Source organism: Myotis nattereri, assembly GCF_964212035.1.
Source record: "Myotis nattereri genome assembly, chromosome: 2".
NCBI lineage: Eukaryota > Metazoa > Chordata > Mammalia > Chiroptera > Vespertilionidae > Myotis > Myotis nattereri.
Genome location: NC_138076.1, coordinates 90,110,678 through 90,125,333, shown reverse-complemented (window position 1 = coordinate 90,125,333; position 14,656 = coordinate 90,110,678). Strand labels below are relative to the sequence as shown.

At 45.2% G+C, this 14,656-nt stretch overlaps 1 protein-coding gene across 3 annotated transcripts in view; it reads right to left on the bottom strand.

Annotated features, from left to right (window-relative positions):
• The window catches only part of RNASEH2B (ribonuclease H2 subunit B), a 93,526-nt gene extending 83,481 nt beyond the window's left edge, over window positions 1-10,045 (bottom strand). Inside the window, exon 1 of one of the 3 annotated variants that reach the window (XM_081082811.1) lies at window positions 9,821-10,045. In XM_081082811.1, the coding sequence (XP_080938937.1) occupies window positions 9,821-9,884 (64 nt within the window). In that variant the 5' untranslated portion in view covers window positions 9,885-10,045. The remainder of the gene's footprint in view (window positions 1-9,820) is intronic. The other 2 variants (XM_081082809.1, XM_081082810.1) reach the window with 2 other exon arrangements.
• Between the last annotated feature and the right edge of the window lie 4,611 nt (window positions 10,046-14,656).

Sequence of the window (14,656 nt, the reverse complement as noted above, 5' to 3'; positions counted from 1 at the left end):
ATATGCCACAAACCCTGCTTAATGAGATTCAGAAGTTTTTCTTGAATAAATATTCCTAAGATTATTGGAAGCCTTTGGCTAATATCAAGAGTCTGAAAAAGTTGATTTTGGCCATCTTTGTCAATGTTTTCATTACTTTTATGAATTTAACCCTACCAGATTTTGAATGCTTAGTATAAAAAAGAACTCAGATTGCTAAAATACTTCTGATAAATTTCTTAGTCTATACTTGGCCTTAGACACACAAGATTACCTGTGATTATAAATTAAAGGCTCTATGAAAAAGCTTTTAATTTTCATTTAAATTTTGGAAATCCTGGGTCATCCCACCAGACTTGGAAGTGCCATCTTTTTTCTAACTTTTATCTGCATTAATTAGGGAAGAAAAAAATCTGCTTTTAGAATAATGAGAAAGAATCAGAAAAGGAAGAGAATGGGAGTGTGGAGGGGAGGGGTCTCCTCTATAAGTTTACTTTGAGCTGATGCCTATTTCTTTGATAATATCAGCACAGGAAGTACATAAGATCTAGAGTCAGACAGATGCATAATCCAATCCCAGCTTTTCTCCTTACACAGCAGATATCCAACCTTTCTGTCCCTCAGTTGTTTCATTTATAAAATCGAAATAACAGTAATTATTTTATAGGCTTTTGTTAGGCTCACTTCCGGGAATGTTAATTTCAGTTACAACTATATGCCTTCTCTTCCTCAGATGTTAGCACTGCCACATGGTCTGAGTCATTTTCCTGACTCTGAAGCTCTCAACTTTCTCAAACATGACAAGAGGCAAACCAAGAAAGCTAGAGAAAGGCATACCCTAGAATAATAATTCCCAAGTAATAGGTTCTTCTACGAATATCTTTTTATTCTGAAGCTTTGAAGAAAAAATAAAAACCGGCCTTAATCAAGACCATAGAAGATAAAATCTCCATTCTTCCAGGGCTGTCCCTATCAACAGATCAACAGCTTTATTTCTAGGAATGCCCTATACCAGGGGTGGAGAATCGTCTGAGGGCCATATAAGGCCCACAAAATCATTGGGTCTGTCCCTGCCAAGGCATTAAGAGTGAATTAATGAGATGTTTGACAATATACAGCAGGCTAATTTTTAAGTTGATCATTTGGTATGGCGCATGAATGACGTTATAAATATCCAAAAGGTCCTTGGCAGAAAAAAGGTTTCCCGCCCCTGCCCTATACAGTCAGAGAACGAACTGATGAAAAACTTCAGGTTTGCAGCCAACTCAGAGCCACAGAGACCAGCAATATTAGAGATGGCACGAAGGCCTTGAAATATCTGGGAAGCAGGAAAATTCTGAAAAGGTAGAAAGGACAGACCTGACTGGCGTGTCAATAACAACCGAGGCTGGCTCCAGGAAAAGTGTGCCCAGTGCCTGGGCATTGAACAGAGGGAACCCCAGCCCTTTCTGATCTTCCTACCTCTCCAACAGTAGCAACTACCACCTTCCATTCAGCAGAGTGGCCACTGGCACATAGGAGTTCAGGAGGACACAGAAGAGCCACTTAATTCCTATTGAGTGTTGGACAGATTATTTGATTTCTGTGAATCTTGTAGAATGGTCATAATAAAGTCTGCCTTAACTACTTCCCAAGGTCAAATACAATAACTTACACCCACATGCATTGTAAAAGTATAAGAGCTAGATGATGGGCTTCCTAAAACTTACATAAACCCTGGCCAAATGAAAGGGAGTATAAATTACAACCAAAATAAAATTCTCCCAACAAATAAACCTCTTCCATAACTGCATGTCACCCAAAGAAACCACCAATAACTGAGAAACGCAGAATGCTGGGCTGAAACAGGCCTGGTCATGAGTGGCTCAAGCTTTTGCCCGGAGCTCAGTCACACTGGTAACTAACTGAGCACAGTGGCTGTCTGCTGTGCTGTCTATTCCCACTCTTCCAGGAACACTCTCCACTCTTGCATACAGCTCCTTCTGCTCCCTCCCACCCTGTGCTTGCAGTGGAGTCTGCTCCTCCCTAGATACAGGTAACAGGGGGTCCAGGGTGGGGTTCATGTGATCACAGTAGGGCCATCAGAAGGCTATTTTGAAAAGGTTAAAACTAGAATTAAAAGAAGAGGGGCAGCTTCTCCCAGCAGACACCAGGAGATTTGAAGCTTGGGTGCAGTGTGCAGCCAGGTTTCCACTAAACAGAGGAAGTTGGTTTGAGAAGCAGTTAATGCTCAGAGAGGCAAAAACCCTGGACCTTCTGGTGCTGCAACACCTGAGTTCCAGATGTCTCTCCCACAACACCCGTCCCGTCCCGCCGCCCACCCAACCCTGCCCCCAACACACAGCAGGCTCTTCTAGGAATATGTTGATCCCACTATGGAACTCCTAACAAAGTGTTAAGTCAGGTTTTGTAACACAATCAGGACTCACTGGCCACACATTAAAGCAGTGGTTCTCAACCTTCCTGATGCCACGACCCTTTAATACAGCTCCTCATGTTGTGGTGACCCCCAACCATAAAATTATTTTCATTGCTACTTCATAACTGTAATTTTGCTACTGTTACGAATCATAATGTAAATATCTGATATGCAGGATGTATTTTCATTGTTACAAATTGAACATAATTAAAGCATAGTGATTAATCACAAAAACAATATGTAATTATATATGTGTTTTCCGATGGTCTTAGGCGACCCCTGTGAAAGGGTCGTTCGACCCCCATAAGGGTCACAACCCACAGGTTGAGAACCACTGCATTAAAAAAATACTATGCAGACTCATGGTCCATTCAAACTGGCATCCTATTTATTCCAAGGGCTGTTTGCAGGAAGCCATGGTTGTCCTAAATAACTTTAACCTCAAATGCCTTTCAAAACACCCTAGCTTGCCATGTGTCCACTATAGCTCTGTGAATTTATCTTTCCCTGTCTTGCATCTATTTGTATTTTCATTCTCAATCCACTCTTAAAGATAATCCATTCTAAATATGTAGTCTACTCTGTGAAAGCAATGCTTATGTGGTATATTTGTTACAATATAAATAAATTCATAATAAGCCTTTTGAATGAAAAAAGTATGACCTACAAATCTCTTTGTCAACTTTGTTCATATGGCTATGTGAGTTTCTATCTTTCCTAAAATTAAGAGAGAAAAAAAAATCTCAGTCCTTTACCTCTCCATTAAATCAACTTAAATGTCTTTCTCTAATTCCATGATTAAGTATAGCAAATAAAACTATATAGCACTCTGGTGAAACTACAATATCCCTGAGAATTTTATTGAGTGTTAATAGTAAATAAGTAGAAAGAGTAAATAGTGAAACAGAGGCAGAAATACAAAAATCAGGAAACAATTTAAGAACACGTAATTCATTCTGTGATACATACAACATAAAAAGACTGGAAAAATATATTTCCAAATTGTTATCTCTAGGTGGTAAAATGGACAAATTCTTTCCTTCTTTATATATTTTTTGCATTACTAAAATTTCTTGATGGAGTATTGCTATTCTGATAAAAAAATTTTTAAAAATATATGGGAGAAAAATGTGTAAACAAAGAGATAACTAGTCAAAACTGAGCAACTGATCATGGTGGAGCCTCACCAAATGTTGTTGGGACTTTAGGCCCTCTGCAGGGAAATCAGCTCTGGCCAGAGAGACCTCAGCCAGCTGGGCTCTCCTTGTTTCAGAGGCAGATAATGAAACAGGCACCAGAACATGCAGATCTGACCCTTTTACCAGGCAGAATGGGCTACTTTCGCAGACAGAATACCTAGAAAAGAAAGTCACTTTTAAAGATATTTTAAAATCAAATATAAAGGATCTCTGAACAAAAAGGCTGAAAAGTCCTAAGTAGCATGCTCTAGTTTCAGAGGCACTGAGCAACTTTGGGCTCTGAAGCTTAAGGCCAAGGCTCCACCACTAAGAAGCTAAAAGTGGCTACTCAGAGAGAATGGACCTGGATTCTCCCCAACCACTGGCATGTATTGGGCATTCAATACATACTTATACAAAAATGGTACAGTGAACTGAATAATCATGAGGAAATGTGTAGGTGACTGCAGAGGTACCATTAACTTGCACACTAACAGGAAAGGCCAAGAGGGAAGGCTTCCTGGAGGAGGTGACATTTGCATGTGTTTACCAGCAAAGGATAAACAGGCATTTGGCAGGTAGAGAACACGGAAGAGAGCTGGCAGGTAGGGGTCCAAGCAGACACAAAGTCAAGGGTATTAAGAGAAAAAGAAGTTGGATTGGGGCAAATGGATTATCTTCAAAGGAAATAAAGTTGAAGCGAGCCTTGAAGAAAGAGTAGAATTTGGATAGAAGTGAAAGAAGAAAAAGGACGGTGTAAGCAAAGAACACTGCAGGAAGAAATGAAATGTGAGGCATTTGTTCTTTCAATAAATGTTTATTAAATGCCTACTCTGTCCCAGACCCCAGGCTAAGAACTTGGGGTGCAAAAAAAGAGCTTCTGTGTAACTCAAACCAACAGACAGCAAACCCATGAGACTGGTACTGCTCTCCCCAGTGTAAAGATGAGGAAATTGAGGCTTAACACTGAGAACACAATTTCTCCAAGAACCTAAAGCTAATCAATAGCAAAATCTAGTTTTAGGTGTGTGTTTTTATAGTCAGGCTTTACAGAACACTGGTGAGTTGTTTATTTCTTATCATAGTTAAAACTGAGGATATGGGGAAAACCCATGTAGCTCCTATTCTGCTTTCCAAATAAAAAATTACGAATGTTGCTTACTTTCCTTTTATGATTTCTCTTCTGCCCTGGAGGATGAACATGAGGGACTCACAAGTTCTTATAAAACGTACTTGGTCATTGGAACAATTACTAGCAGGGCAATATCAGGCTCCGGAAACAGCCTAATTACACCAGCTGGCAAATATTTAAGTCCATCCACTTCAGAACGTGCTCAGATAGCAAGGGGAGCAGATCCAGTGGCCTTCTGAGAAAGGTCAGTCTGGTTCCCACCAAAACACTTTCATAAAGGCAAAGCCAGACTCAGTATTTGCGCGGAAAATATTACACATGCCCCATGCTAGAAAGCTCAGAGACCCCCACTGCTGAAGGCCTACAGACCACTATTCAGTAAATGTCATATTTTCCCAGAAGCTGAGCTTAATTATTCAGAGGTTTTCTAAAATCAGCACTTGAACTGGCCAGACCGCCCCATGCCTCCCTGATCCCCTCTTCCCACCTCCCCGCAAGGCTAGCCAAACTATGCAGGTTCCTCTCATGTGAATAAGCTCTTCTGAAAGTAAGGAAGCTTTCAGCCCACAAGGTATGTTTCTAAACACAAACAGACAACCGGTGCATGCAAACAGTTTGACAAAGAACAAAAAACCTGCTTAAATATTCTTTCTGAGATTAACCATGTGCACTTATGGAGAAAAAATGAGTTTTTGTATTTTGTTCATTTGTTTTCGGGTCACTGAAAACTCATTTAGGTGTATAGTAATTATTCTTTCAACACATATTTTTACTTTTTTTCAAATAAGAGGTGTTCTTGGGGGCTTATTACAAAGCTACACGCCCTAGCTGGGTTGATCAGTGGTTAGAGCATCAATCAGCCTGCAGACTGAAGGGTCAAGGGTTTGATTCCCAGTCAAGGGCATGTTGCAAGTTCAATCCCTGATTGGAGCACATGTGGGAGACTACCAATCCATGTGTCTCTTTCATATCTATGTTTCTCTCTCTCTCTCTCTCTCTCTCTCTCTCTCTCTCTCTCTCTCTCGCTCTCTCTCCCTCTCCCCTCCCACCCTTTCTTCCTCCTTTCCACTCTCTCTAAAAATCAATGGAAAAATATCCTTTGGTGAGGATTTAAAAAAACACACAAACTACAAGACTCTAATCAGTAATAGCACTGATATGAACTTTCTCCATCATTAAACAGGAAAATGAGTTCTTTTAAAGTTTATTTCTCTTTAATTTTTAAATTAAGAACATAGTTCTAAAGTTTACATTCACACTATGCTTTCAAATCTATCTTTGCATTCCATTTGGAGAGGCCTATCATTATTTGTGATTGTTGTGGTGCCTCACATGAAAGATTTCTTACTGTATTTGGAGTGTCTAAGGTTGGCTGGCAAGCCTGGAATTCTTATCTCCCAAAGTCTATCTTCTACCACCCCACCTCCCCCCACAAAAAAACTGGCATTACTTATGATGGCTGTGGGGAAATAAATAATACAACCCTTCCTAAAATACTTTTTAACAAGTATATGCATAAAGGGGAATTACTTTATTGCAAAACTTGTCTATGGTTGAAGTCCAGTTTAATCAGAGGGCTGATTAAAGGACCTTTTCAGCCGAAACCGGTTTGGCTCAGTGGATAGAGCGTCGGCCTGCGGACTGAGAGGTCCCGGGTTCGATTCCGGTCAAGGGCATGTACCTGGGTTGCGGGCATATCCCCAGTGGGGGATGAGCAGGAGGCAGCTGATCGATGATTCTCTCTCACCGATGTTTCTAACTCTCTATCTCTCTCCCTTCCTCTCTGTAAAAAATCAATAAAATATATTTAAAAAAAAAAAAAAAAGAAAAAGAAAAGGACCTTTTCAGCTTAAGTAGACCCAAAGGAGTTTCTTAACTGGTCCTGAGATCATTTCTGTCCTTGCTTTCCCCCCTCACATTAGGGTTCCCCAATGCTTTAACATTTTCTTGGAGATGGCTAAGTAACAGGGTTCAGCCACATTAACAATAAGCGCAGTCTTCTATCCTACACTTAGTGAATCTGTTCCCGGCTGGTCTTTTACACTAGAGTCCATTCAAACTTAATAGAACTGACAAGCATACAAAACTTGGACTCAAGAGAAATATTTAAAATATGACTTAAACATTTACTTTTAGGGTAGCAAAGAGGGATGAAAACTTCTACCATATTCCAAAAAGTAGAGATGTTAACAATCTCTCATAGTAACTGAAACTGCAAATACGTAGACTAGTATTCCCAGGCCATGTTTGAGAAATGTTTAAGACCGTCCTAAACTACAAGACATGCTTACTCTGCTGAAAAGGAAGGCAGTTCAGTCTTCACCAGCGTATGAAAACGAGACTCCAAGACTGATTGCCTCACAAGTATCCCTTCTAAGTCCCAGCTTTTTTGGGGGGGAGGGTGTGGAGGATGTGGGGGGAAGATAATCTACTTCTTCAGGAAAATGAGAGGCAAAGATACCTAAATAGTACTTTTAAATTTACCCTCCAACATGTAACACAATACTGTGGTAGGCAACTCCATAAGTAAAGTAAATTAAATGTTGTGGGGAAAAGAGTCATCTCAAGGTTTCGGTGCCTGTACATTTGTCTCATGGATAAATCTCTAAAGTTTTGTTGGCCTGATTATTAACTTGCTCACTTTTTTGTATGTAGAGTAAGCGCTTCAAATCCTTCTGCCAGAAGTTTTCCAAAACTGAGCACAGACTGCTTCCATCTAATACTTTTGAAAAATTTCATACAATTTTTGTTTCTTTTACGAAGGGCCCAACTTTACTGTAGCTAATGGTGCCCACTCAGCCAAGGGTACAGTCTCCTCCTTTCAAATGCATAACTTACTAGAGCTGATTTCCTAACAAATACCAGGACATGTCATACCCTGTGCTTACACGCACTCCCCTGACCATGCACATTCTGGCCCACTCCAAAGAGAGAGAAACCTCGAGATGGCCATTCCTATCTCCCAATCCAGCTCTCAAGGGCTGGTCTCACTGCAGTGGTTCTTTGTGTGGTCCCAGGCCAGCAGAATCAGCATCACTTGGGAACTTGTTAGAAATCCACATTGTCAGGCCCATTCCAGGCCCACTGAATTAGGAACTCTTGAGGTGAGGATCAGCTCACCTGGTGACAGATACCCCCAAGTCTGAGAAGCACTGTTGCACTGCAGTAATTATCAAGCACCAGTGTTTGTACCCTCAGAGCCTGCAGGTGGCACTAAAGGCCGGCTAGAAGAATTACATGAGCAGGAAGCTGAAGTTGTGTTACAAAACCTGCTGGTCTGACAGTTCCTTCTAGCAGTTCCTGAACAGCTGCCTCCAGCTCCTCCAGTGAGTCATAGCACATCTCAGTTTTGAACAGGAACAGGACTGAAATTATTCTCACAGCCCCAGCAGTAGATATAGTAAACCTGCAATTTTATGGGATGCAATCAATACTTAATTTTTCTGAAGGTCTTGTGTTTAATATAATGAAGATACAAACAGACTTTAAGAATGAATGTCAATACTGATTAAACAGAAAAAAATAAGAAACTTACATTACCCTCAGCCATTGTGTGTCTCTGAATAAAAATAATGCATTTGATTTGAAAAAATAGAGTCCCTACCCTTAAAATCTCATTGAATTGATGTAACAAAAGTGAGAAGATGATTTTTCTAACGTAAAGCATGAGCACAGGTAGCCCTTTATTAGATTCTGTCAAAACCTGAATTTTGCATTACCTGTTTTACTACACAAGCATCTCTAGTGGGGATGTGGAGCAACAGGAACTCTCACACACTGCTGGTCGTAATGGAAATCCGTACAACCACTTTGGAAAACTGTTCAGCAGCATCCACTAAAACTGAACAAACAAATACCTAGGACCAGCAATTCCACACCCAGGTACTGCACCCTACAGAAACAAATTCCTCTGTCTGTCCTAGATGTGTAATTCATAATAGTTACCAACCGGAAATCCAAATGTCCATCCACAGTAGAGGTAAACATTATGGATATGTATACAATAAAATATACACAGAAATAAAAACACAAATCAACCAACAAACTGCTACACCCAATGGGGATGAATCTTACAGGCATAATTCTGAGTGAAAGAAGCCAGACACAGAGGAGCACACACTGACCTCAACAACTGAAATGAACCTCTGGTGACAGCAGAGAGGTTACTGGGTATCTACCAACAGGCATGAGGAGCTTGAATAAGTTCTACATCATGACCTGGAGGATGGTTACAGGGGTGTATACATACGAAAACCTCATTTTGTTGCACACTTAAATATGTAGATTTTATACTTTTCAATATCCACCATAAAACCTACATAACTGGACAACTATATCGTCATTAGGAAATACTTTAGCATTTGCTGAACTGAAATTCAAACACAAACAACGTATTTCCCTTATTTTCTGTTGTGCCATCATATCAATATATTCTACAGAAGTGCCAAACTTTCCTGGCTTTCACTTCTTGTCCCAAACTCCTCCTTTTATTCTGCCATTTCAGGGGCCCATCACCTGTGGCAACTGGCCACCACGCCAAGCCCCTGCGGGCCTGGATGGCTGATGGTCAGGGCGGGGCGAGGGCGGGGCCGGGAGACCTGCCGCCCCCACTCCTGCCCTCGCCTACCCAGCGGCACCTCCCCACCCTGGTCCTGGCCGACCACCATCCAGGGTTTGTCCCAGGACAGGGGCCAGTGCAGGCCTCCTGGACCCTAGCTTCCGACCCAGGAAGAGCCCGGACCTGGAGCCAGCTGCCGGGAGGGGGGGGGGGACTTACACCCGCGGGCAAGACACCCCCGGCGCCGCCCGCTCCCTAAGGCCCGTGGATCCAAAGAGAGTGCGAGCGGGGCCGGGGGCGGGGGCCGTTTGGCGCTTCCGGCCGGGGCTTGGGAACCCGCGCTGCCGTACGTGACCAATACGAGGGACGATGTGCTCCGGGAGACCATCGGGTCTGGCTCGGGGCCCGGGGGCGCAGCGCGGGCCGTGGGTCCCGCAGGGGAGCGCGGGGGCCGCGGGCGCGGGGGCGGCGGGGCACCTTCCGGCGGGACGCTCCGCGCGCCGGGCCGGGCCGCGGGGCTGCGGCCGGGGGCTGGCGCCGGGCGGCCGGGTTACCTGGAAGCAGGAACACGTGCTGCCGGGCGCGGGCGCCGTCCCCGCAGTCCTCGCGGCGCGCCATGCAGCCGGCCTTCTCCGCCCAGCGCGGCGCTGCGGGCCGGCGGGGGCGGCGGGAAATGGCGGGAGCGGGCTGGTTCCGGTGGCGCGGCGCCGAGGGCCCGGCGGGGCCCCGGAGGCGGCCCGCGGGGCGAGTTTGGTTTCGTTTCCGGTGCCAGCCGCTGTCACGTTAACTTTTTAAACTTAGCGCCAGGCGGAGGCGGAGGCGGAGGCGGCCTGAGCACCGGCGCCTCGCCGCCCGCGGGGGTGAGGCCGCGGCCGCTCCCCCCTCCCGTCCCCGCCCGTGGAAGGTGCCCAGTTTAGGCGCCGGCGGCCGCTCCGGGGCAGGACGCGGAGCGGGCGGGGTCGCCAGCCCCTGCGGCCCTCCCACCCGCTGGTAGCGCGGCCGGAGGACCCCCTCCGCGCGGGGGCGGCGGGGCGGCCGGGAGGGGACGGGCCCCCACGGGAGACGTCCGCCGCCTCGGGAGCAGGTCCGTGTCAGTGACACCCGCTGCCACATCGGAATCCTCTGCCCTCTGAGCTGTCAGTGTGTCTTGACCCTCAGTTGCGTTCTGCGCAGGAATTAATGTCAGAATAGTGTGCGCTCTGTGAATCATAACGCATGCAACAAGTCCGCACATTGGCGGAGGCCTCATCACTAAAACGAGGGTTCACGAGGTGATGCTTGGTGTACATGGTTTTAAAAAAGATAATAGCAATTTCTTTCATACTTTAAAGGAAAGTATGTCTCCCTCCTACCCCAGCTCCCCAATCCCGCTCCCCAGGGCATTTACTGTTTACAATATCTTGTCTGTTCTTCCAGAAATTTTCCATTCACTTACAAATTCCTATGTCTTGCTTTTTGCACAAATGGAATAATAATATATATATAACTCTATGCACTTTGCCTCTCTTGTTTAACCTTGAAGATAGTTAAATTCGACAACACTGGGTCTATCTCAGCCTTCTGAAAGGACTTTTTATTTTCAATCCTGTTTCCCGTGGGAAAGAGACAGCTGAAGTTCAATGCAGGACACAGGTGGTGGAGAGGAAGACTTTCTGGCTGAGGAGGGGCAGGGAAATGCCAACTCTGGGGCAGGCAGAGATTAATCTTGCCCTGGTCTCTTCTGTCCCCTAAGATTATACTGGGTAAAGCTCTAGTGTGTAGGTCAAATCCCCAGGCACACCATAATCATGATTAACAGCTACAAGAGAAATGTTACACACAGTTCCCGTGTTCCAACATGAAGAGCTGTTTTTATTTCCTCTGCTCCTTTCCAGCCATTGGCTGTATGAACATGTATTTTTACTAGTATGTGGTTGTTTTCACAGGATAAAGACAATTGTGTTTGCTTTTCTCCCTTTACATTGTCATAAAAACATATCCCATAGCATCCAGAACTGTCATTCTTAATGGAGGCATGTTATTTCACAGTAGTAATGCACCAAGATTACTTAACCATTCCCTATTGTGCAATATTTAGGTTATCTCACAGTATTATTATAAACTAGAGGCCTGGTGCACGAATTCGTGCACTGGTGGGGTCTGGCGGGCCCACCCCAATTGCCTGGCTGGCTTAGGGGGGAGGGGATGAGGGAGGTTGGCCGGTCAGCCCTGCCCCTGATCAGGGGGTGGTGGTGGGGTGATGGGGGGAGCTGGCCTGGGGGAGGGTCCACAGGCAGTTGACTGGCTGGCTCTGCCCCCTGGTCAAACTCCTGATTAAGGGGACAATTTGCATATTAGGCTTTTATTATATAAAATAGTGCTACAAAGTATACAATATATGGATTATGCAGCAGTTAGAATCAATGAACTAGATGTATACATAACAACATGGGTCCTTTATATCAAGAAAAAAAGTTAGGCAGAGATTTATAGCAGAATACCATGTAGGTAAATTAAAAACACACATTAAAAAACATGTTTTATAATGATAAATGCACAGTGAAGGCCATGTATCAAGCACATAAGAAATGGGTGTCTTAAAATGGAGGGCAATGGGATAAGAAATGAGGGGACAAGGAAAATCAAATAAGAGAGAAACCAAGACACATATGGACCACTGTCAGTATGTCCTATTAATGAGATTATAGCAAACTTTCTCATGTTTAGATCCAAGAGCAAAAACAAATTTTTTTAATGTGCTGCAACAAACATCTCTGAAAATTTCCTTTATCCACTTAAAAAAAAACAACAAAAACCTTCTTGGAAGGGGGACCAGTGGTGATGTTGGAGACGGACTCTAGATCCCTATTGCCCTCAGGGTAAGGTCCAAGGTACTGTGCTTTGGACAAATGGCCTTGAAATCTGGTCCTCATTTGCCCCTCCAACCACAGGTCCCACCACCTCTCTCTCTCCCTACTCTGCCCACAGTCTGGCCAGGAGGAACTGCCTTCTGTCATGTGAGCATTGTGTTCCCAAGCTGAGGCTGCCCTGCTCTCTACTAGCCTCATTCCTCTACCTCCTTCCTTCCCCTCCACCGCTGCCTTCAGACCTTCTTTAGACAATGCCTTCTCCATAGCACTGCTCTTGCTGCCTCCCAACACCCTCCCCAAGAATGAGTGCGATGCTTCCAACCTTCTCAGTTATCTTACTAGGTAGGGAAGCTCCTGCTTCTCTTCAGTTCCTTGAGGAAGTACAGCATCTAGTAATTCACTTTATCCTTAAAAAATAAAAATGGCTTTAACTGAGTACTGTGACAAGCTCTTTCAGTCCTCCAGTAGCCTTCAGGAGAAGTACTAGTATGATCCCCACATTTTACAGAGGAAGAATGTAAATTCAGAGAAATAAACTAATTGTCCAACATGCAAAATCAGCAAGTGGCAGAGCAGGAGGTCCAACCCAGAGACTGGGCTCTTAATCACCCCTTCCTCCTTCCCTAATGTTCCAATACCTAGGACACATCATGTGCTCAGCAAATATTTTCTAAATAAATGTATATGTGTGTAGATATGTAGGTAGATATGGCAGTTATGGTAACAGTCAGTGTGGCTTGTGGTATTCCTAAGTTTTATAAACAAGAACTAATGGATTATATCTAGTATATCATAAAATATGCTATAAATTAATTTTTAATCTAGTCTCACTAACTTGCAAAAAGATAAGCAAGTCATTCCAAAAAAAAAAAATAAATAAATAAGGGAATAGCAACCTTAATACCTGTAAGTATAGAATCATAGAAACTTTTCTAAAGGTAGAAGCAAGAGGTAGTCATTTTCTAGTAAAAACAAACCAAAAAGAGGGAACTGGGGGAAAAACAGTTCAGTGACAAATGACCTTTAGCAATGCTTAGTGATCGGATCAGAGCAGTGGTTCTCAACCTTGCTGCACATTAGAATCACCTGGGAATCTTTTTAAAATCCTGATTTCTGGGACTCACCCTCCGGAAATTGTTTCTTTGTTACTAATGTTGTGGCCTCACCCCATAACAAAGAAACAGAATTTCCGGAGGATGAGGCCCAGAAATCAGGATTTTAAAAAGATTCCCAGATGATTCTAATGTGCAGCCAAGGTTGAGAACCACTGGATCAGAGAGAGCTTGAACTAAAGGCAGTGAATTTTTTCTCTCTTATAAATTACTAGAGGCCCGGTGCACAAAAATTTGTGCACTCGGGGGGCAGGGGGGTCCCCCAGCCTGGCCTGTGCCCTCTCGCAGTCTGGGACCCCTCGGGAGATAACGACCTGCTGGCTTAGGCCTGCTTCCGGATGGCAGAGGGCAGGCCCAATCCCTAGGTGCAGCCCCTGGTCGGGCTCAGAGCAGGGCCTATTGGGGAGTTCGGGCACCGCGCCCTGTCACAGTCAAGGCAGGGTCAATGGGGAGGTTGCGGTGCCATCCCCTGTCACGCACAGAGCAGGGCCAATCAGGGGGTTGGAGTGCTGCCCCCTGTCACTCACAGAGCAGGGCCCATCAGGGCGGTTGGGGCGCCGCACCCTGTCACACACAGAGCCACAGGGCGATCAGGGGGTTGGGGAGCTCCCCCTATCAGGCACAGAGCAGGGCTGATCAGGGGGTTGGGGCGCCTTCCCCTGTCACGAACAGAGCAGGGTGGATAGGGAGGTTGTGGCCCCGCCCCCTGTCACACACAGAGCCGCAGGGCCATCAGGGGGTTTGGGTGCTGCCCCCTGTCATGCTGATCCTGGTGCCGGGAGGCCCCGAGCCTCCGCTGATCCCGGGGCTGGGAGGCATATTACCTTTTTACTATATAGGATGGAGGCGTGGTGCATGGGTGGGGGTCGGCTGGTTTGCCCTGAAGGGTGTCCTGGATCAGGGTGGGGTGCCTGGCCAGCCTGGATGAGGGGATGATGGCTGTTTGCAGCTGGTCACACACCCTTCAGGGTGGGGGTCCCCACTGGGGTGCCTGGCCAGTCTGGGTGAGGGACTGAGGGCTGTTTTCAGGCTGGCGGGTGACTGAAGCTCCCAACTGCTCCTTTTTTTCTTTTTTTTTTTATTCTGGGCTAGCTTTAGCTGTGAGACTTGGCTCCAGCTCTGAGGCCTCTGCTGCTGAAAGCAGGTATCTGGTTTGTTTGGGTTCTATAATCAAAACACTGTTTCAACTCCAGCTCTGAGATCCCGGCTGGCTGAAAGCTGGTTTCTGGGGTTTTGTTTAGCTTCTGTATTTGTAACAATGTTATAAACTGCAAGCTCAGAGGCCAGCAGCGGCAGGCAAGGAACGTTGGAGTCCTCCATCACTGAAGCAAGCAAGCCTCATGTTCGCTTCAAGCTGCCTGGCTGCCGGCCGCCGTCTTGGCTGGCAGTTAATTTGCATATCGCCCTGATTAGCCAATGGGAAGGGTAG